This window comes from Vipera berus (genome assembly GCF_964194415.1).
Source record: "Vipera berus genome assembly, chromosome: 3".
NCBI lineage: Eukaryota > Metazoa > Chordata > Lepidosauria > Squamata > Viperidae > Vipera > Vipera berus.
In genome coordinates, this window is record NC_138204.1 from 38,520,425 (window position 1) to 38,543,301 (window position 22,877).

The 22,877-nt window shown below is 37.7% G+C and overlaps 1 protein-coding gene across 2 annotated transcripts in view; it reads right to left on the bottom strand.

Moving 5' to 3' along the window:
* The window catches only part of LRIG2 (leucine rich repeats and immunoglobulin like domains 2), a 52,033-nt gene that overhangs the window by 27,548 nt on the left and 1,608 nt on the right, over positions 1-22,877 (bottom strand). For both annotated transcript variants that reach the window (XR_014025739.1, XM_081322252.1), the window contains exon 2: positions 1,612-1,683. Coding sequence is in view for 1 of the 2 variants with exons in the window: in XM_081322252.1 (XP_081178378.1) it covers positions 1,612-1,683 (72 nt within the window). In the remaining variant the exon portion in view is untranslated. The remainder of the gene's footprint in view (positions 1-1,611; positions 1,684-22,877) is intronic.

Consider the following 22,877-nt stretch of genomic DNA (forward strand, 5'->3'; position numbering starts at 1 on the left):
CTAAATACATTTATTTTATCATTTGAATTCAGTGCAAACAAGTATAGACTAGTACAGAAGTCTGTGCTGAAGTGCTACTTCAGAAGAACACTGTTATTGTCAGTGAAATACTATGTCAAGGATTATTGGAACAATACATACATTAGAGCTTCAAAAGTAAACTGAGTTATTATTTGAGTTAAATTAACAGAATTGATTCCAAAGGATTCATAAATATATTATTTCTCAGAACTAGAAATCTACTTGTTTCTGGAGAACATTAAACATGTAAATACCAGTTAAATTCTATATTAAATGAAAAACATTTCTATACATGCAAACTAGTTTAAGAACCATAAATTAACCAGCAGAACTTGAAACTAAAAACTGTCACCAATATTACTATATTTATAATACAGATATACATTCAATGCAACTTTCTAAATCTGGAATTCTATGTATCTGGATGTAAGCCTACTAAAGAAACACACTCAATTTTAAAAATAGTATCATTGTCCCTTGTAAAATTCAAACTGTCTACTTCTCAGCTAAATTATTTCTAATGATTAGAAACAAAAGTGGTACTCCTAGCCAAACTTGGTTACACTTAGAAAAAGCCAATCAAGGTTAGATTAGGCTAATAATTTATTGGGAAGCCACCAGAAATCTTCGGACTATAGGTTTGAGTAAGAACTGGGGCAGAGGGGGCCGAAACCACAGACCCTAACCTCCTCCCTATTGTACCAAAGAAGCTGTATGCCCTATGTGATCATCAGATGCGATCTGACCTAAAGTCAGACTTTTTTAAACAAAAAAATATTTTGAACCCAATGCTAGAGAGAAAAGTGTTCTGTACATCAACATGAAACTCTGAAAATGTAACACATATTGACCAAATTTGGAGTGCGGAAAGAAGCTGTGAAAAGAAAGATTAAGCTTAAAAATAAACCAGATCCAGCTGGAGGTTTCAGAGAAAAAAACCCTGCCCCAATATATCCCTACGGCAGACAGTAAGGCAATGGCCTGTAACAAAGTTGCATATTCTAAACCCAGAGTTCCTCAAAAAGGTTGGGAAAACATTTCGGCTTTGCAGACTGGCGGGGGGGGGGATGGCTCTCTGTGTGTGGCAAGAGTGCACATAGCTCCATTTGTTTGAGTGGTGGGCACGCTCACCTGCTGCTCACGCAAATGGATGCACGTGCGTACCCTTGCCTGCCACTTCCATAGCCCCGGCCCAAAAGGCTCAATGCCCGGTAGTGGGCCATAGACCAGGGGTTGGGAACCCCTGTTCTAAACCCCACTCCCTCCTCCTTCCTAGTCACATGATGCAGAAATATTAAAGGCTCAGAAATGATTGCAGAAGCAATTACCTCAATGCCTTCTTTTCCTTTGCATTTGCAACCTACACCAAGTGTGTAAGGCAGTTCAGTATTAATATGCCATTATATCACACCTCCTATCGTATTTAATTTTTTTCATTTCCTTATTAACTCTTTCACTGACAATCCTACTATTAGAAGCCTTTTGTAAATTTTTATCCTCAATCTGTCATTCTCAAGTATTACATCACTTGACACATTACAACAAATGTCACATCCCTTAGTTTATTACATTACAGCTAAAGTAACTTACACTTCTTGCAGCATTTGACCTGATGAATCAATACTCCAATTAGAGGATAATAAATCATTATGACTCAAATCTCTGCAAGCAAAAAAAAGTTATAAGATTATTTAAAGTTTAATATGAATTTCATCTCACAAAACCCTGAAACTATGCTTATTTCTAACTTTTCTAATTGAATAGGACTCCTGCAGACCGGTACCAGTCCACGGATCGGGGCCTGGGGACCCCTGTTCTACAGTGTCGGGCCCAAAACCAAAGAATGACACACGGTAATTCTTTCAAGCTGGGATTTTTTTTATTGTTTTACACCTATAGGCACAATTTGGTCAGACTAAAGTTTCTACTATCTGCATCTATAATACACTCTGTGAACAGATAGTCCTCTATTTATGACAACTCAGCCCAAAATTTCTGTTGTGAGACATTTGTAAAGTGAGTTTTGCCCCATTTTATGACTTTTCTTGCCATAGTTGTTGAGTGAATCACTGCAGTTGATAAGTTAATAACCTGGTTGTTAAGTGAATCTGGCTTCCCCTGACTTTACTTGTCAAAAAGTTGCAAAAGGTGATCACATGACCCTGGGATGCAGCAAGTCAAAAGTGTGAACCAGTTGCCAAGCATCTGAATTTTGATCACATGAGCATGGGGATGCTACAAAGGTTGTAACTGTGAAAATGGTCATAAGTCACCTCTTTCAATGTCGTTGTAACTTTGAATAGTCACTAAATGAACTGTTTTAAGTAGAGGACTACCTGTATTAAGGAGGTGTTAGGCCTCATGATATCTGAGCTGAGTTCAGGAGTTCCCTGGTACTCCTCTGGAATGCACCCCCCCCTGAGAACCCATCTCCTCAGTACATTCCATCATACACAGCCAACTAATAGTCTATATGTTCACATTTGTTTAGTTCAGCAATGATCTTTATTTTTATTGCAACAATATTTATAAATTAGTTCATTACAAAGATATTTCACTAATAAAAACATGTGATTTTTAAAATTGGCAATATTTAAAATTAACAGCACAGCCAAAAATGGCAAAACAAAATCTATGAGACAATTCAAATACTTCCTGATATGATGATGTTGTGACAGACTTACATTCTTTAGCACATGACTCAGCATTAATTTCAAAACACAGTTTCTAATGAAATGTCAGAGACTAAACATCAAAACCAGTCTTAATTTGAAGGTTACCATGCATATTCCATAAAAACACACTCAAATATGTCCAACTATCTTTTTCAGAACAAAATCTGAAGCCTTACATAAAGGGCATCTAAAGTATTCTTTCACATAATGTTCCTGAACTCATAACATTTATAACTCTCCCACTATAACCCTGTTGATCCCAGGAAAGGTAATACTTTAAATTGTTATTAAAAATTATTATAACTGCTGGTGCTCTAAAAACTCAAAAACATAAAAGTCTCAAGCGAGTATTTTTATAAAGTTATAATCTTTACTTATATGCAGACTTAAACACTAGAAATGAACAGACCAAAATCACCTGGAATGTCCATACTTTATAGCCTTTCTTCTGACCAATTATGCACCAACAGGCTGTTGCTGAGTGTTAGCAACCACATGAAACTGTACCTAACCTGTCTTCAGCTCTTCTACCAGTGCCTTTCAATTACAAGAGGGTTTAAAGAATGGCAGTAAGAACAGTGAATACCATGGATTAAGACAAAATAAAGGCTCATATCTTCACTAGAGTAGGAAAACTGAAGAATTATTTAGCTGCTAGCAAATCTGGCTGTCACAGGTTCTTTTACGTATACCAAAGTCAGTTCAAAAACCCAAGAGAGCCAACACAACCACACAGGTTCTAGGCAACACAAGCACTCAAAAGTCCATTGCTCATTGCTCCACTTTTTCCTCACTTCTACTACACATCCTCCTATTGCTCCTCCAAATACTATTCTTATGAGGCCTACTGGCGGAAAACAGTATCTTTTTTCTATCTGCTTTAGATTGCTTTACAAACACAGCACCAGCGCATCCAATTGCCTCTCTGCTCAGCTTACAGCAGGGGTGTCAAACTGCCAACCTGTGGGCCAAATGTGTCATGGTGAAACCGTGCCCACCTCATTGCCAGCAATGGAAAAAAAAAAGTCACGATATGTCACATATCACGTGCGAGTTTCACACCCCTGGCTTACAGGGACAGAGTAACAGCAGCACAGGTGCTAGCCATTTGGAAGCAATCTATCCTCTCACTGGCTTAATTTCTAATGGCCCTTTAAACAAATGTTTGTCATTCTGGTCCTGCCTCTAATGATAACTTGCATTTATTTCAAAGAACTCCTGTAAAAAAATGATATCATTCACCCAGTTAGCTCCCCCTCTATTTAACCTTGCTAGATTTTTCTTTTCTGGTCCATCCTCCACTCACATCACATGCTCATAAGTATGCAAATTTCTATTTCCTCATTGCCTTAATGGAATATTTAATCTTCATTTGGACCACTGTTAGTTCCATTAAACTGTATCCATCTCCAGATCCATAATTTAAAGGCATCCATTTTATTTTATTTTTCTTTCTCAATGTTAAGCTTTCAAAGCTGCATATTAATACTGGAAAGACAATTGCTTTAAGTATTCTCTTTCATGGTTTTGTGTTAATTTGTCATTGTGCTTCTCTTAATTTTGGATAACAAGTTATCGATGCTTATAATTGTGATTCAAGCTGTCGTCTCTTCCAGTAGTAACATACTTAGAATATATTCAATATATAATTTAAATAGATATGTTGACGATATAAATCCTTTCTCATTCCTATTCTGAAATATTCTGTTTCTACAGTTTCTGTTCTTATAATAGCTTCCGATAAATGTTACTCAAAAGACTAATAGAAGAGGGAGTCAAGCTATTCTCCAAAGGACAAGAAGCAACAGATGGAAACTGACCAAAGAGAGAAGCAACCTAGAAGTAAGGAGAAACTTCCTGACAGTTAGAACAATTAATCAGTGGAACAACCTGCCTCCCGAAGCTGTGAATGCTCCAACACTGGAAGTTTTCAAGAAGAAACTGGACAGCCATTTGTCTGAAATGGTATAGTGTTTCCTGCCTGAGCAGGGGGTTGGACTAGATGACCTCCAAGGTCTCTTCAAACTTTATTACTATTACTATTAACTATTTTGGAATACTTGTTAGCTTTAAAATATTCTAAATTTTGGGGTGGTGGTGAAATGCAGGAATCCCCAACCTCCGGCCCGTCCATAACCAGGCCGTGGAAGTGGTGGGCAAGTGTGTGTGTGTGCGCATATGCGCGCGTGAAGCTACAATTGTGAAAGTGGCGCACAGATGCAAAATTATTCTCTTTCCCTCCCTGCCGCTGCCATCGCCTCTGCCAGTCCATCAAGCCGGAAAGTTTAGGGAACACTGGTATAATGGAGAGCAAAATGTTCCTGGAGGAGCGGGGATTGCACTAGGCCAGGGGTCGGCAACCTTGGCTCTTTTATGACTCGCGGCTGGCTCGGGAATTCTGGGAGTTGAAGTCTGCGAGTCATAAAAGAGCCAAGGTTGCCGACCCCTGCACTAGGCATAAGGCAGCAGCCAGATAATGAATTCTGATCAGCAGATTCTGTCTGGAGAAGAAGAAACTGAGAAATTGTTCATCTGCACTGCAGGCAGCTGCTTCTTGTGAGGATGATTGTGAGTTTTGTAGTCACTATGTGGATCCAGCGTCTGGATTCAAGGATTTATAATCACATCCATAATGCAATGCAGCCTAAGGTTTGCAAAAGCTTCACTTTCTTAACTGCTATCAGATAGAATCAATTTAAAATTAAAGAGAGATCTTCCCATTGGCAGGGTAATGGAAAACCTCTTGGTGAGTCAACTGTGTTTCTAGATCAAAAACGTTGAAGAAATAATGTTTTAAAGCAGCAGTCCCCAACCTGTAATGGCAGGGGTGGTGGGAGGGGGGAAGACGAGATGGTTTTGTGCATGCATTACTTTCACAAATGCAGCTTCGTGCATGCTCACCCACCACTTCCATGGCCAGGTTCCCAAATTTTAAAGGATTTTGAATTACTACTAAAAATCTATTGAAGAAAGTATAAATGGGTAAGGGGGACAATAATTTTGAAATATTATTTTTTGGCAAAAGTGCTTTTGAAAACATTAGAACTAAATACATAAATGGACCAGAGCTTTGTGGAAACTCCGCTTTTTATTCCCCCCCCTTGTACATGAGGTACTTTCGCTTTTGGATTATAATATTAGAATAGCCATTGTTGTTGTTAGTTCCGAAGTCGTGTCCGACCCATCGCGACCCTATGGACAACGTTCCTCCAGGCCTTCCTGTCCTCTACCATCTTCTGGAGTCCATTTAAGCTCACGCCTACTGCTTCAGTGACTCCATCCAGCCACCTCATTCTCTCCTTCTTCTATTGCCCTCAATCTTTCCCAGCATTAGGCTCTTCTCCAGTGAGTCCTTCCTTCTCATTAGGTGGCCAAAATATTTGAGTTTTAGCTTCAGGATCTGGCCTTCTAAAGAGCAGTCAGGGTTGATCTCTTCTAGGACTGACCGGTTTGATCGCATTGCAGTCCAAGGGACTCGCAGGAGTCTTCTCCAGCACCATAGTTCAAAGGCCTCAATTCTTTGGCGCTCAGCCTTTTTTATGGTCCAACTTTCATTGCCATACATTGCAACTGGGAAGACCATAGCCTTGACTATACGCACTTTTGTTAACAGGGTGATGTCTCTGCTTTTTAGTGTGCTGTCTAGATTTGACATGGCTTTCCTCCCGAGGAGCAAGCATCTTTTAATTTCTTGGCTACAGTTCCCATCTGCAGTGATCTTGGAGCCCAGGAAAATAAAATCTGTCACTACCTCCATTTCTTCCCCATCTATTTGCCAGGAATTGAGAGGGCCAGATGCCATGATCTTGGTTTTCTTAATGTTTAGTTTCAACCCAAGTTTTGCACTCTCCTTCTTCACTCGCAACAAGAGGCTCTTTAGTTCCTCTTCACTTCACTTTACTTTCTGCCATTACCAAGGAGGAGAGAATCGTTAGAGCAACCTGCAGAAAGGGGATTACCCTACAGATGTTACCGAAAATATTAGAAGAATATGTTGATAAGGTATCTAAAGGCTAATATGGCAACTTTTGAAGAATAAATGGAAGATTTGTAAAGATGAAAGATGAAACTAAAGAAGTAGTTAAGAAACTTTAATACTCTCTTGAAATCCCTTCTTTAATTCTCCACTCTTGGGGGGAGGGGGAGGGAGTAGTGTTAGGTAGAGAAAGATTACCTACAGAAATTGCTTTTCTCTGAAATGCTTTAATAAACCTTGTTACTTTTCACACTTGTAGTAGCTTTCCTGATGTTCTCAACAAGTACCATAAACATTGATCTTTACATTGCATTCCCCCTTTATTTATTTATTTATTTTTGGGACTTATATGCCGCCCTATCTCCCGAAGGACTCAGGGCGGCTAACAACAATAAAAATGTTAAAAAAAATTAAATTAAAGCCCCAATGATAAAATATTAAAAACATTTTTTAAAATCCCTATTGTCAGTCCAGGTCAGCCTGATGGAAATGTTTTAAGGCCGCGACGAAAGGATCAGAGGTCCGGGGCCATCCGGAGCTCAAGGGGAAGTTGATTCCACAGGGCAGGCGCTCCCACAGAGAAGGCCCTCCCCCTGGGGGTCGCCAGCCGACATTGTCTAGCCGACGGCACCCTGAGGAGGCCCTCCCTGTGTGAGCGCACCGGGTGATTGACCTACTGTAACTTTTCACACTTGTAGAAATCCTTCCTGCTGTTATCAACATATACTATAAATGCATTCCTGTTATCTAATTCTAGTTGCTTAAGGGCAAACCTGGGTTCTACTAAATGTCTTCATTCTAGAGCCATAGCACTGGGAGTTAGATTATAAATTTATTCTAGTGCTACTAAAACACAATTCTATATGCTTAATATGATTCAGAAGCTCTATTCCACCATAAATACTAATAAACTCATTTTCAAATGAGGATACATTGAACCATATTGGACTTTTTTTACAAAAGCAGTTGCACTCGTAGAATTATTCATATTATTTAGTACATAGAAATGAAAAGGATAGTATATTGTAATATGAAGGCATTAAGAAACAAATTGACAATCCTAATCTGGCTGATAGGTTCACCTTCCTCTCCAACCTACCACACATATCAGAGTTTCAAAACATCATGTCAGGGCAAGCATAAAAATTCCAAATTAACACTGTGTAAACTTTCTGTTCTTTAGTTAAACCAACTATCTCAATTTCAGTTTGTGATACAAATTTGGCAAGCTATAGATAATTTATTAACTGAGGCAGTAACCATGGTGCAACCATTCTGACAGTCATAGTGGAAGAATATGAACTGGCAGAACAAGAGAGAATCATTTACATCTGTATCATGAATTGCTTTTAAACCTACACAGAATACTGTCATTTTTATGAAAGTAGTCTTTGATTTATGACTATAACTGAGTCCAGAATTATGGTTGTAACTTGATCGGAAGCATTATATGACCAGATCTGATTTTTTGACATTTCTTGCGGTCATTAAGCAAACACCCCATTCGTGAACACTGCAGTCATTAAGCAAATCCATTTTTCCCAACAGGTTTTTTGTCCCAAACTGGAAACAAATGTTGGTAACTAATTAAAAGTCACAAATCATAGTCAGATGATAGTAGGATGCTGCAAACAGACGTAAAGGTGAACCAGTTGCCAAGCACCCAAAATGCAAATGAGTGTGTATGTGCATGTTTGCAACTGTCATAACTAGAAAAATTGTCATAAGTAGTTTTGGGGAGGTCCATTACAACTTCGGTCATTAAACCTGTTGTAAGTTGAGGACTAACTGTAGACAACTTGGAAAATCTGATATAAAATAAATGAAGCAAGAAATAGGAATTTGGCCAAAAGGGAGTAACACTACAGTTACAGATTTAATCATATCAAGCCATAGGAAAGTGAAATTTTCACCCTAATGGAATACAAAAACAGTTTACAACAGATACTTTAGTTCTAACAGTACTTTTGAAACCAAAGGATAACACATATTTTAATATTTCACTGACTAAACATATTTCTCATTTCCAATAAATTGCTCAGAATACTTTCTATTAGTTTTCTTTTCCAATGTTAGTAGATTATTTGAAAAGTAATAATCTAAAATCTTTACTGAGCATTTCTAGGCATTCTAGTCTTCAAGGCCTCAACTGTAGTAAGCAACGAATTATTAAAATACGAATATCATGCAAAGTTGTAAATAATTCAGAAAAAATATGAAGAATCATAGTGCATTCTTAAATAAGTAAACTTGACACTTGAAAAGTGTGTGTTATCTTTTTTCCCCTTGGCAGTCAAAACAAAGATAGACAGAAATGCCTGATCTTAAAATATTATGTTAGCAAGCTTGGAGTTCTAATTACATGTTATTGGTTTCACTAAAAACTTTTTAGAGGCTTTTACATGAATGTGCTGCTAAATGTTACATTTGCTACAGCAGCAGGTTTTGATTTTTATATATCTTCATACCATTTAGTTATCCTTGAGGTTTTACTTTTATTATACTCACACCAAACACAGACCACACTATTGGGGGATTAGAGACTTGTTCACCGGAATGTATCTCTATAATAAGGGAAGGAAAAGATTCAGTTTCTCAATGCAGGATAATTAATAATGTGAATGTGGAAACAAACTAGGGTCAACCACGTACTTATAATTATAGATTCAACTTTATGATCTAAACAGCTAGCAAAGATCTGAAGCAGTTTTTCAGACAATTGGGAGATCTATCAAATTCCTATAGAAATCAGTAACAATTAATAAAAAATTGATACATGAACAACATCTTTCTAAAACCACATTTATTCTGATCTAAAGAAATAATTATGGTGTAATGATTAAGGTAGGAGGTTAGAAACTAGAAAACTGTGAGTTCAAGATCTGCCTTGGGTTCAAAGCCAACTTTGACCTTGAGCCAGTCCCTATCTCTTAGCCCTAGGAAGCAGGCAATGGGAAGAGACTTCTGAAAAAAACCTTAGAGGGAGGGAGGGAGGGAGGGAGGGAGGGAGAAAGAGAGAGAACCTTTCCTAGCAACAGAAAAATTCAGATTTGATCACTTCCTTTTGTTAGCAGCCACTACATCTAGATTAATGTACAGTAGCTCTGTGATGTCAAGTCTCCTCATTCAAACTAACACAGTAAGTTTCTAACTTAATATAAAAATATCTTGCCTGATGCCTGTTATTAGATCATCATTTCCAGATTCAACAGAAATGACTTAATAGCATTATTCCAAGGCAGCAGTTGCTATCACTTTCACAAGAGAGGTTAGTTATCTGTTTATGGACTTTTGCAATAATCTTATTAAGAATCAGTTTGCACAATGAACAAGCCTCATAATCCTACTATATGGCATTTATTACTTAGGTATTGATTTATTAGATATATGCAATGCACTGGAGTCTTTTTCTACTTATGTTTTCTTGGGTCTCCTAATGGGAACAGTAAGCCTTGGAACTTAGGCTGGTATCATTTTAATCCATATAGGTCAATGTTTCACAACCCTGAAAACTTCTAAATATATAGAATTATATTCTCAGAATTCTTAGCAATGAACATGTGGCTAGAGAATTCTGGGAATCAAAGTCTACACATGTAGAAGTGGTCTAGGTTTTATTTCAATTGACAAACTAATACTAATACTAATTTTCTTTCAATTGACAAAAATCTCTGCTAAATTTGTCATGATCAGCACTTGCAATATAACCAGCAACAGTAAATTATTGATTTTTTAATTTCTAGAAATTGTTGTATTTAAAATTTGATGTGTTTTTCTATTTAAAAATAGTTTGGGACTCCAATATTTAATTTAAATTTAATCGCTATTATCCATTATTTTTTATTATATGATCACTTTCACTGTTTATTATATTTTGGTTGATATAGTTCAGCAAGAAAAATCAGTAGCAATTTGTTCTTGGCTTAGAACAAAAATCTGGGAATGGAACATTTCCAAGTGAAGGATGGTGAACTAAAATATCTCCAGAGGACCAAGATGACACCCTTGGCAAAGACCAAAGAACTGTGATGATCCTGTTCTAATGGAATCTTTTTGGATAAGGAGAAGATGAGATTGCCCGCTTGTGCTCCAAACAATGCTTACACAAAGATCACATGACAGTACAGGAGACTGGGACATGAGGAAGCACTCAGCCACAGTGATGCCCTTAAGGGCACTGGGTTTGTCAACCTCATTTTCTAACCACATTTGGATTTACAATGATTTCAAAGTTAAAAGAGGACATTTAGGTATCAAGTTGAAAAAGGAGCCAGTGAGTAAAACTGCATCCCAAATTGAAAATAAATAAATAACACTTTAAAGAATTTAAAAAATATAAAATAGCTTGTATTATCTGTTAGCATTGTTAAAATCCTTAATAAAAGGTATTTTAATAATAAAAAATCTGTGAATGAAACCATATTTTGTTAGTCTTAATAACAGTCTTCTAAATAATTTGTGCTGGAAAAATAACAGTTCATTCATTGGTATACCAGAATTTAGGACTTTAGCATATTTTGTCATTTGAATTCAGGAACTATATTTGTTTTGTTCTTCAGATACATCATGAGTTAATACTGTATAAATCAGGAGTGAAATCTAATTTTACACCAAGATTTTTAGTACCAAATACTATATTTCTTCTAAAACTGCATTTTTGTTTGCTTTTGAACTGTTTATGCATTTTAAAGTAAATGTAAAACAATATTCTTTGTGAGAATGTGAATTCAGCAGTTATCCTACTTGGAATAGCCATGGAAAACTTGAAAGCCATTTTGAATTAGATTACCGGTAAGTATAAACAAGAGGTGTTCCATTTCAAACTATAACACTCTTATCATTTCAAATTCAGAACAGCTTGGGACATTTGTCAAATCCCTAATGACACCCTCACTTCATCAATAACCATGAAATGTCCACAGCTGATTCTTCGCAGGAAAGAGTTGTAAACAGTGTATCAGAAACAAGTAAAATGTACAAGTGTTATAGTTATAGTAAGTTTTGTTAATTGTAAGAGTCAGTGCATGAGATGGATAGCTACATAAATGTGATAAATAAAAAAATAAAAAAAATGGTTTTAAATAAAGAATTACTGTATAGGAATTTCTTAGACACATTGTTCTGATAGGAATCTGATCTTTAGACCAGTTTTTGCAACTAGGTTTTCACACACATCTCTAGAGGTTCCATCACATCATGACTGAAAAAACCCTCTTTTTAACTTTGTGTGCCACAGAATGCTAGTGCTCATAGTGATAGAAATGTTTACCTACCGTGACTCAGCTGCCAGCTGCTACTTTGCTGCTGTAAATGTAAAATATGATTGTGTAGACTACATGTGAATAGTATTTTAAATCGGGGAAGAAGGTTTCTCAATCCTGAGAACACAAAATTATTTCAAGGGTTCCTTAGAGTAAAAGGTTGAGAAAGGCTGCTTTAGCTATTGGATATTACTAACTCCAGTGTTCTTTCTGGCTTATTATTTTAATAAACTAGAAAGTTTACCATGAAGGCTTTAAAAAAACCAAAATAGTACTTAACATCACTGATATATTTTTCTTCTAGAAAATTTAACCCTATCCAGATTTCATATTTTATTTTTTTAATTCTTTAATTAAGCAAAACTTCCTTACATAGTTGTTACATTTCAAAGCATGTTGGCAAGGAAAGTAATAGTTTGGCAATGATGAAATAATTCATCTTAATTGCTTTATAACTTTCCATTAACAACATAAAAAACAAAGTGTGGTATGTTTACACACAAACTATTAATTTTTAAGTTTCCAGATATAACATGAAAACTATTTTGGACAAAAAACAAAGACTGTTGCTAGCCTAGAAGTGAGAAAACTGGAGACTAAGGATTGTAATGTAAGTTTATTATACTTTTATCTTTAGTGTATATTTTGCTTCTTTGTTCCCAAATGCAAAATGTTCCTATTGAGGACATTGCAAGTCAACAACAACAGAAGTGTATTTTTACTTGTTACATTATTAAAAAACTACACTGCAAGATGAAAAATTTGTGGTTATTTAAGTATGCAATGGCTTTAAAATATATCCTTCACTATTGTTTTCATTTTTTGTCAAGAACATTTAATTTTTAAAATAATCCCTTTTATGTAAACTGGACTATATGAAAATACAATACCTCCCAATATAATGTGTGATTCAATGAACAATGGAAGATCCAAGACACACACACACACACACACACACAAAATATAATCTTATTTAGGTCACAAAGGTGGCAAAATTGCTTTTTGATAAGGATTTATGATTTGTTCTGTACCAAAAAAATCACATGCAGGTGACCCCATCGTATAAAACATACTGTACTGATTATGAAGGAATGAGTCAGCCAATTTGACTCCATTATAAAGAAGGTAGGATATAATTTACAAGACTGAAGAATATACAATTTTGAAGGGCACTGGTATTTCCGATGTCAGATTTGTGCCCATTTATTAAATCAAATAGAAATTAGTAGTTTATTTAGCCCAAATCTGTCACTGAAATGGCAGTATGAAAAAAAAAAGAATCAACTGAAAAACACTTCCAACTCCCAGGACATCTTGCTGTAGTCCTTATAGTAATTATTTAAATAAGGAAAGGAATTAGCAAGAATAATTTGCATAATGGTGAACAAGTTCATTAGGTTTAATGTAATGCCACACAAATTAAGATTCCTTGCTAAATATCAATACAGAATAAATGTAGTAAATACTAGCACAACCAATACAACATATTGATCGGCACAATATTGACCAATTTTGTCTTTTTATTATTTCCCTTTGTCTTTCTCATCTGGTATTTACCAAATTTGATTACCGTATATACTTGAGTATAAGCCGACTCGATTATAAGCCGAGACCCCTAATTTTACCCCAAAAAACTGGAAAAAGTTGGTGACTCGAGTATAAGCCGAGGCTGGGAAATGCAGCAGCTCACGGTAAATTTCAAAAATAAAAATACAGGTAGATAACAATAAAATTGCTTTAATTGAGGCATGTGGAAAAGAGGGTCAACAAAAACAATATATTATCAGTATATTCAACAAAAACAATATATTATCAGTATATTCAACAAAAACAATATATTATCAGTATATTCAACAAAAACAATATATAATATTAAAGTATTAACAATAACTTTAAATGTACAAAAACCTTAACTCAATAAGCAACCAAGCTAAAACACAAGCATCAAAATCCTTCAAAACTGGATTCCTCCTCCTCATCTGTATCTGCAAACAGAGCTTCAGCTGTAGCTGGTGTGAGGTTATCATCATATACATTGTCACAGAGTTCGCTGTCATCACTATCACAGTTGTCCTCCTCATGCAAAGCAGTGTCTTCACTGCCATCCATAGCATTACTTATGCCACATTTCCTGAAGGCGTGCTTCACCATGTCCTCTGGAATCTCTTCCCATGCATCACGAACCCACTTTGCTATCAGTTCTATGTCAGGCTTCATCATATTTCCACCTTTTGTTAGTCGGGCTTGACCAGATGACATCCATTCGCACCACATCTTTCGGTCTTTGAAAGGTCTTTGAAAGGTTTATTTAAACACACATCTAAGGGCTGTAATACAGATGTAAGCCCACCTGGAATAACGGCTAAAGTAACTTGAGAAGACTTTGCCAATGTTTTTATGTCATCAGATGTGTGGGCTCTGAACATATCCCAAACTAGCAATGATGGTTTTTTCTTTAAGGCTGCTCCTGGTCGTCCATTCCAAACTTCTTCCAGCCACTTTTTTGTTCCATCTTCATCCATCCAGCCTTTAACATGTGGGCGCACTGTAATTCGTGGTGGGAATTTGACCTTTTTAGGCAAGGTCTTTCTTTTAAAAATAATGACAGGCCGCAGCTTAGTTCCATTAGCCAAACATGACAGAACAACTGTAAAATGGTTTTTCTCATTACCTGTGGTTCTGAGTAAAACAGTTTTGTCTCCCAAACTTGCCACGGTTCTGTTGCTTGGAAGATCAAAGGTCATAGGTGTTTCATCCATATTCCCAATATCTCCCAGGTCATAGTTATGGATCTTTCTTTGTTTTATGATGAATGAATGGAATGACATCACTTTTTCATCAAGGTCTTTTGGCAACTTCTGTGAAATCTTTGTTCTTTGCCGCAAACATAGGCCATACCTATTCATGAAGCCAGTACACCATCCTGCTGACGCAACAAAATTTTCAATGCCTGGTACTTTTAATTTGTCATCTTTAGCCATTTGAAGGGCACGTAAGCGAATTCCCATGCGTGTTACGCAGTAACCATTTTGACGACACTCCATAACCCATTCATGCAATTCAGTCTCTAGAGCCACATATGGAGTTGTTAAACCACGTCGAGCTTTTTTTGCCTTTGGAATCTTTTCCAACTCAGCTTTCATTTTCCGCCACTCCCTCACTTGTTTTTCATCAACACCAAATTCCCTACTTGCAATACTGTTATTGCTTTTTTCTGCTCTTAACACAACCTTTAGTTTGAAAGCAGCTTCGTATGACCTGCGTCTTTGTTTTGGTGCAGGAGTACTAGAAGTACTGGGCTCCATTGGTGCAGGAGTACTAGACGTACTGGGCTCCATTGGTGCAGGAGTACTAGAAGTACTGGGCTCCATTTCTAACAGGAATGGGGAGGTCTGCTAGGGAGGCGGAAGTCAAGCGTTGTTTCCCTCCTCGTGGGTGTGTGTGTGTGGGGGGGAGGGGGCAGTCAAGCGTTGTTTCCCTCCTCAGTCAAGCTTGTTTCCCTCCTCGTGCGTGCGTGTGTGTGTGGGGGAGGGGCTTGTTTCCCTCCTCAGTCAAGCTTGTTTCCCTCCTCGTGCTTGCGTGTGTGTGTGTGGGGGGGGCTTGTTTCCCTCCTCAGTCAAGCTTGTTTCCCTCCTCGTGCGTGCGTGCGTGTGTGTGTGTGTGTGAAGCGTTGTGTTGTTTCCATGTGGGCCCCGGGCTGCGTCCCCGGCGACTCCGCTCCCTCCCCTCACCTCCGGGCCGGGCTTCTCGCCGGCGGGCTGGCTGGCTGGTGCTGGTCCCCGGGCGAGGCAGCGAGCGAGCGGCAGCGGAATTTTCGGGAGCAGCAGGTCAGCGATGGGGGGGGGAAAAGCGGCAGCGGCGTTTTCGGGAGCAGCAGGTCAGCGATGGGGGGGGAAAAGCGGCAGCGGCGTTTTCGGGAGCAGCGGGTCAGCGATGGGGGGGGAAAAGCGGCAGCGGCGTTTTCGGGAGCAGCAGGTCAGCGATGGGGGGGAAAAGCGGCAGCGGCGTTTTCGGGAGCAGCGGGTCAGCGATGGGGGGGAAAAGCGGCAGCGGCGTTTTCGGGAGGTCAGCGATGGGGGGGAAAAGTGGCAGCGGCGTTTTCGGGAGCAGCGGGTCAGCGATGGGGGGGGAAAAGCGGCAGCGGCGTTTTCGGGAGCAGCAGGTCAGCGATGGGGGGGGAAAAAGGGCAGCGGCGTTTTCGGGAGCAGCAGGTCAGCGATGGGGGGGGAAAAGGGCAGCGGCGTTTTCGGGAGCAGCAGGTCAGCGATGGGGGGGGGAAAGCGGCAGCGGCGTTTTCGGGAGCAGCGGGTCAGCGATGGGGGGGGAAAAGCGGCAGCGGAATTTTCGGGAGCAGCGGGTCAGCGATGGGGGGGGAAAAGCGGCAGCGGCGTTTTTGGGAGCAGCGGGTCAGCGATGGGGGGGAAAAGCGGCAGCGGCGTTTTCGGGGGCAGTGGGTGAGCGATGGGGGGGGGAAAGCAGCAGCGGCGGTTGTTGGGGGCGCAGCAGGCGAGGCAGCTTCTCTCAGCAGCCTGTTCCGAACGAAGGGACAGTTCTTTTTTTTTTGTTGACTGGAGTATAAGCCGAAGTGGAGTTTTTCAGCCCAAAAAGTGGGCTGAAAAATTCGGCTTATACTCAAGTATATACGGTACTTTTGCACTCTTTCGAGTATGCTTAGAATGTAACCCTGGTTTGGCATTATTTAAGAACCCAGTTTCTTCACTGTTTATCCCTGAATTTAATTTATGAACAAGAACCACCAGTTTGAATGCAAATCCAGAAAGGGCAACAAAGGCAATCTTGCTTCTCTTTTTATGTATAAATCTGTCCATTTATTCAGAAATTTGTGGGATATGAATTAGGAAACAGAAAGCAAAGAAAAATTATAAAAATTAACATTAACCATATTAGAAGCTAAACTTCATGAATATCCCAATCATGATCACTGCATGAAGTTTAGCTGAGAAATATTGACTATTTTTTTGTTTCTTGAATACTACATTTTAAAATGGACCATACAGTGAAGAATACCAGCTATTTAGCCAAAAGGTTGAAGGCATTATATATAAAAAAATATGTTCAGGCAGCTGCAGATTTTATTTATAAAAATTTTTAGAAAATCAAAGTCTTCATAGCACTAAACAGCAAAAATAACTGCTGTAGTAAAATTATATGAAAAAATGAAATGAAGTAGTTTCAGAACAAAATTATTCTTCAAAGTTGATATAGTCCAAATAGTACAATCCAACATATGATCTTCCAAAAAGTTTCAAAATATATACATAAAGGACACTTTTCATTTAAATACCGATGAATATATACAAGTAAAGTATCCTCTGAGCTGAGTTCAACTCGTGATGATTTCATGGATACATCTATATCAGACATGTCAAACTCGCAAGGTCACATGTATTGGAGCTTTTTCTCCATTGCCAGCAATGGGGTGGGCGCAGTTTTGGGATGACGTGTCTGGCCTGCGGGCCGGCAATTTGACACCCCTGATCTATATATTTTATTTAGCAATAATAAGGAAATTGCTTGCTTCTGGGATTTTTTTATCTGACTTTCCAATCTAGCTTATAGTATTGGAATATCCTGGCAGTCTCTTATCTAAGTATTTATGAGGCCTACACCTACTCTGTATTTCTGAGGTTATCCAAGTTAGATAGGTGCTTCTACCTAGCTGTACAGGTAGTCCTTGAGTTAAGTCCATTCATTCAGCAATGCTTCAAAGTAATGACAGTGCTGAACGAGGAGCACCTATGATGGGTCCTCAGTCACTTTATCATGATTGTGAGTGTTCCCTGCCGGTTTTCCACAAGCAAAGTCAATGGAGAAGCTGGCAGGAAGTTGAAACTCATGGTCACATGAGATCCTTGCTTTAACAATCTGCGTAGTCCTTGCTTAATAATGGCAATTGGGATTGCCATCAGTAAGTAATGTGGTCCTGTGACATCATGATTTATGACCAGGTCACTTAGTGATGGCAATTCTAGTCTCAATGCCATTGTAAGCAGAGGACCACATGTACATAAATAACAGTAAAATCATCATTCAAATGAAAGTAGCTATACTGGAATATATGCAATCTGATTTGCGCTTATTTAAAAATAAAATTTAAGTTTTAAAATGTTATTCAACAGGATTTATCACCAATTACATACAAGATGCATAGTCACAGATAAAAATACAGTTGTGAGAAGATAAGCTTCTAAGACCTATTCCAACATATTAGATCATACACATCACAGTATTTTTTTCTAAAAGCTTAACATTCATTTCCATTTATAGTATGCCTGGTATACATATAGTTACATAACAGGACAAAGTCACAGATTTATTACACAGGTTGGAAAACAAATTGCCACATAGTTCCCTTATTTTGATAAAACAAATCCTACACTTAGAAACAACACTTTTTGAAAATTGGAATCATATGCAAGGATGGCACTTGTTTTTTTCTCAATTAAACCAATTCTAATTAAACTTGAAAAACATCTAGCACTAATTCAATGCATGTATTCAATTATGAAAGCAACAGAAAATTCCTTTGTGATTGGGCAGTTTTATGTGCCTACACAGAAGCCAAGTCTATTGAATTCAGTAAGACTTAGAAGCAGCTATTTGAGTACTTTCCGAATGAAAAGGGTTATAAATCAAATAAAAAATAATAATTTATGGTTAGACTGCAAGATCTCACATTCATAGGTATGAATCTAGTTAAGTAAGTGTTCTCTTGTATTCACAATCATAGCCTTTATAAAAAATAATTAGAATTTAAGTTTTTTCAGCAATTTAAAAATTTAGGTAAAATCACAGATCCCATTAAATTATCTAAATAGGGAAAAATTAGGGAAGAAGTTATTTGATCCCCTGCTGATTTTGTACGTTTGCCCACTGACAAAGAAATGATCAGTCTATAATTGTAAGGGTAGGTTTACTTTAACAGTGAAAGACAGAATAATAAAAAAATCCAGAAAAAAATATTTCAAAAAAGTTATAGATTTGAATTTTAATAAGTGAAATAAGTATTTGATCCCCTATCAATCAGCAAAATTTCTGGCTCCCAGGTGTATTTTATACAGATAACAAGATGAGATTAGGAGCACTTTCTTAAAGGGAGTGCTCCTAATCTCAGCTTGTTACCTGTATAAAAGACACCTGTCCACAGAAGTAATCAATCAATCAGATTCCAAACTCTCCACTGTGGCCAAGACCAAAAAGCTGTCCAAGGATGTCAGGGACAAGACTGTAGACCTACATGGCTGGAATGGACTACAAGACTATCGCCAAGCAGTTTGATGAGAAGGTGACAACAGCTGGTGCAATTATACGCGAATGGAAGAAATACAAAATAACTGTCAATCTCCCTCGGTCTGGGGCTCCATGCAAGATCTCACCTCGTGGAGTTTCAATGACCATGAGAACGGTGAGGAATCAGCCCAGAACACAGGTCTGCAACCCGCGGCTCCGGAGCCGCATGCGGCTCTTTCAGCCGTCTCCTGCGGCTCCCAGTCCTCTGCCATGTGCAGTCCCCCCCCAAAAAAAAAAGTGGGACTAAAAAAGTTCAACCAATCAATTCAAATATGCAGGGTAGGTGCATATCTCGCCTTGTCTCCACTCTTCAGTCAAACCCTGTTCTGCGCATGCGCACATGTACGCACATGTGCACACATTTTTTGCGGCTCCCAGTTTTTCCTTTTGTGAGGGAACCGGTTCCGAGTGGCTCTTTCACTGTTTCAGGTTGCTGACCCCTGGCCCAGAACTACATGGGAGGATCTTGTCAATGATCTCAAGGCAGCTGGAACCATAGTCACCAAGAAAACAAATGGTAACACACTACGATGTGAAAGACTGAAATCCTGCATCCTCCGCAAAGTCTCCCTGCTCAAGAAAGCACATGTACAGGCCCGTCTGATGTTTGCCAATGAACATCTGAATGATTCAGAGGAGAACTGGGTGAAAGTGTTGTGGTCAGATGAGACCAAAATTGAGCTCTTTGGCATCAACTCAACTTGTCATGTTTGGAGGAATGCTGCCTATGACCCCAGGAACACCATACCCACCATCAAACATGGAGATGGAAACATGCTTTGGGGGTGGGGGGGTTTCCTGCTAAGGGACAGGAGAACTTCACCGCATCAAAGGGACGATGGATGGGGCTATGTACCATCAAATCTTGGGCCAGAACCTCCTTCCCTCAGCCAGGGCATTGAAAATAGGTCATGGATGGGTATTCCAGCATGACAAAGACCCAAAACACATGGCCAAGGCAACAAAGGAGTGGCTCAAGAAGAAGCACATTAAGGTTCTGGAGTAGCCTAGCCAGTCTCCAGACCTTAATCCCATAGAAAATCTGTGGAGGGAGCTGAAGGTTCGAGCTGCCAAACAGCCTTGAAACCTTAATGACTTGGAGAGAATCTGCAAAGAGGAGTGGGATAAAATCCCCCGAGATTTGTGCAAACCTTGGTGGCCTACTACAAGAAATGTCTGACCTCTGTGATTGCCAACAAGGGTTTTGCCACCAAGCACTAAGTCCTATGTTTTGCGAAGGAGTCAAATACTTATTTTACTCATTAAAATGCAAATCAATAACTTTTTTTGAAATGCATTTTTCTGGATTTTTTCTGTCTCACTGTTAAAATAAATCTACCATTAAAATTATAGACTGATCATTTCTTTGTAAGTGGGCAAATGTACAAAATCAGCAGGGGATCAAATAATTTTTCCCTCACTGTAAATATAGAGATATCATCTGCCAACTAAGGTTATTACTTTGTGCATTTTGACATATTGAGTTCAAACCTATGAATCTTAACCTGAAATAAATCTTAATCTTTAAATTGCTGTTAATAAGTTCTTTTTTGAATATTACAAAGTTGCTTTGGCCCACCCTTTGCATTGTCTGACAGGTTTATAAAATTGATGAATAACCATCCCAAATTTCTCCAACTTGAATAGTATTCATGTATTTCAAATCACCTAATAGGAATTAACTTAGTTAAATGGCAGCTGATCTTAGTTAAGCTCAAAAGCCAAAAAAGGTTAATTCTAATTGTTATTTGAACTTGCATCTAAAAACTCCAGGTTGTAGAATAAGCTGTGGAATCAGAAAAGTTCCAATAGTAAACTAGCTTTCTATTATGCCAACAAAAGTGCATTAATGTTTCTATGTAAGTCATCAGTAATATCAGACTTCCTCCAAGAGGCTACTAAACAGACCAACTAGTTTTCATGACTAAAGTATTAGGAAAGATCAGAAACAAGCTTATATCATAATCAGTCACAGAATCAAGTCACCATCCTCCATAAAATACTACTCCAATAAACAGGTATATTCCATCACATTTTACATATAATTTGCATATTTATCATATAAATGCAATAGAAATATGTAAATCAGCATCACTTTGCCCTGCTCTACTTATCTTAATATTCTGTCTTCATAAAGTTAATATTTGTCACATAATCTATCCCACCCATGACAAAACTAGGCAGATCAATAATACAGTCTTAAACCTGTTTGATAGCCATTCCACTCCTCAATAAATCATAGGATTAATATCAATTTTCCAAAACTCATTTGAGAAAGTTTTAAATGACAGTAAATTAATCTACAACATGCATATGGAAGCTTGTAATGGCACTTTGTAAAAGATCACAATCTATACTATGAGGAACTTTCAGGAACCAGAAGCCGTGAAGAGAATACTTTATGTGAAAAGACTGAACAATGAACCACTGAAACAGATTGACCCAATGTATATAATTATGTATAGCTAATTATACACAATAAATTATTATGTATAATTAATAAATAAAAAAGTTCAAACAAAAAGAAAAACTTGTAACTTGAGCCAGTTTCTCACTCCAAGATGTAATTATATAATATTCCACATATGTATCCAATCTGTCTAGAAAGAATTTAGTAAGATTGAAATATCTCAATGTCAGTTACAAACAAGCCCTGCTGTATTGAACAAAATGATTGCTTAATCTAGCATTCTGTTCCCACAATTACCAACAGAATTAGAATCTTAGAAACGTAAGATTGACCTGTTACCACTACCCAGCAGCTAGTATAGTATATTAAAGAACACTTCTGTATAACTATCATTAGTTGCCACTTATAATCTTATACTCCATATATTAGTCAAATCTTCTTTTAAAATTACCTTAATGACCATAATTTATTCTGAGAAAGGAAATTATTTTATTGTGATTAAGACTAATCTCCTTTTACTTGTCACAGCTCTTGTACAATTCATCTTAGTTTAATTAGGCTCCAGTACTGGAAAGAGAAAGAAAAAAAATCTGTGAATTTTTCCAAGGCATGCATAATTTTATACTCCTCAGTTATCTCCCTCTTCAGCTGCACTTTAAAATAACAAAAACAAATGTCACTTGGAGTGAAACTGCATACATTATTCTGAATTAGATAACTTCACAGATTTTTTTTAATAAAAATAGCTTTTAAATCTATTTTAATACTGTTGCTAAAAAAATATCTTACATGGCTGTCACATACTAGGCTGAGGTACCATGACCTCAAGTTTCATTTTCTGGAGGTTTACAATGAGTGTATAAATGAAATTATAGTCAGGCGATATGGACATATATCACTACAGAAGATGTACATGAGTTTTTTCAAAGTTCTGTAACTTTAATCATTAATTTTCTGGACATAAGCATAAATAGACAGATGGTACTGCAGATGACAATTTCTTATTCAGAATTCTCAAAACAAAACCAGAATTGAGGAATACTCCAAAGCAACAGGAAAGAGAGCAAAATGACAAATGTGGCTCAGTTTAATGAAACAATATTCTTTATTTGAACTAAATAAATATCTAATTCACATGAAAAGCAAAGAATTTATGAAATTATTCTAAACCAGTACAATTTTCTTAGAGATTTGTTTTGTAGGGGTGCACAATTGACAGAACT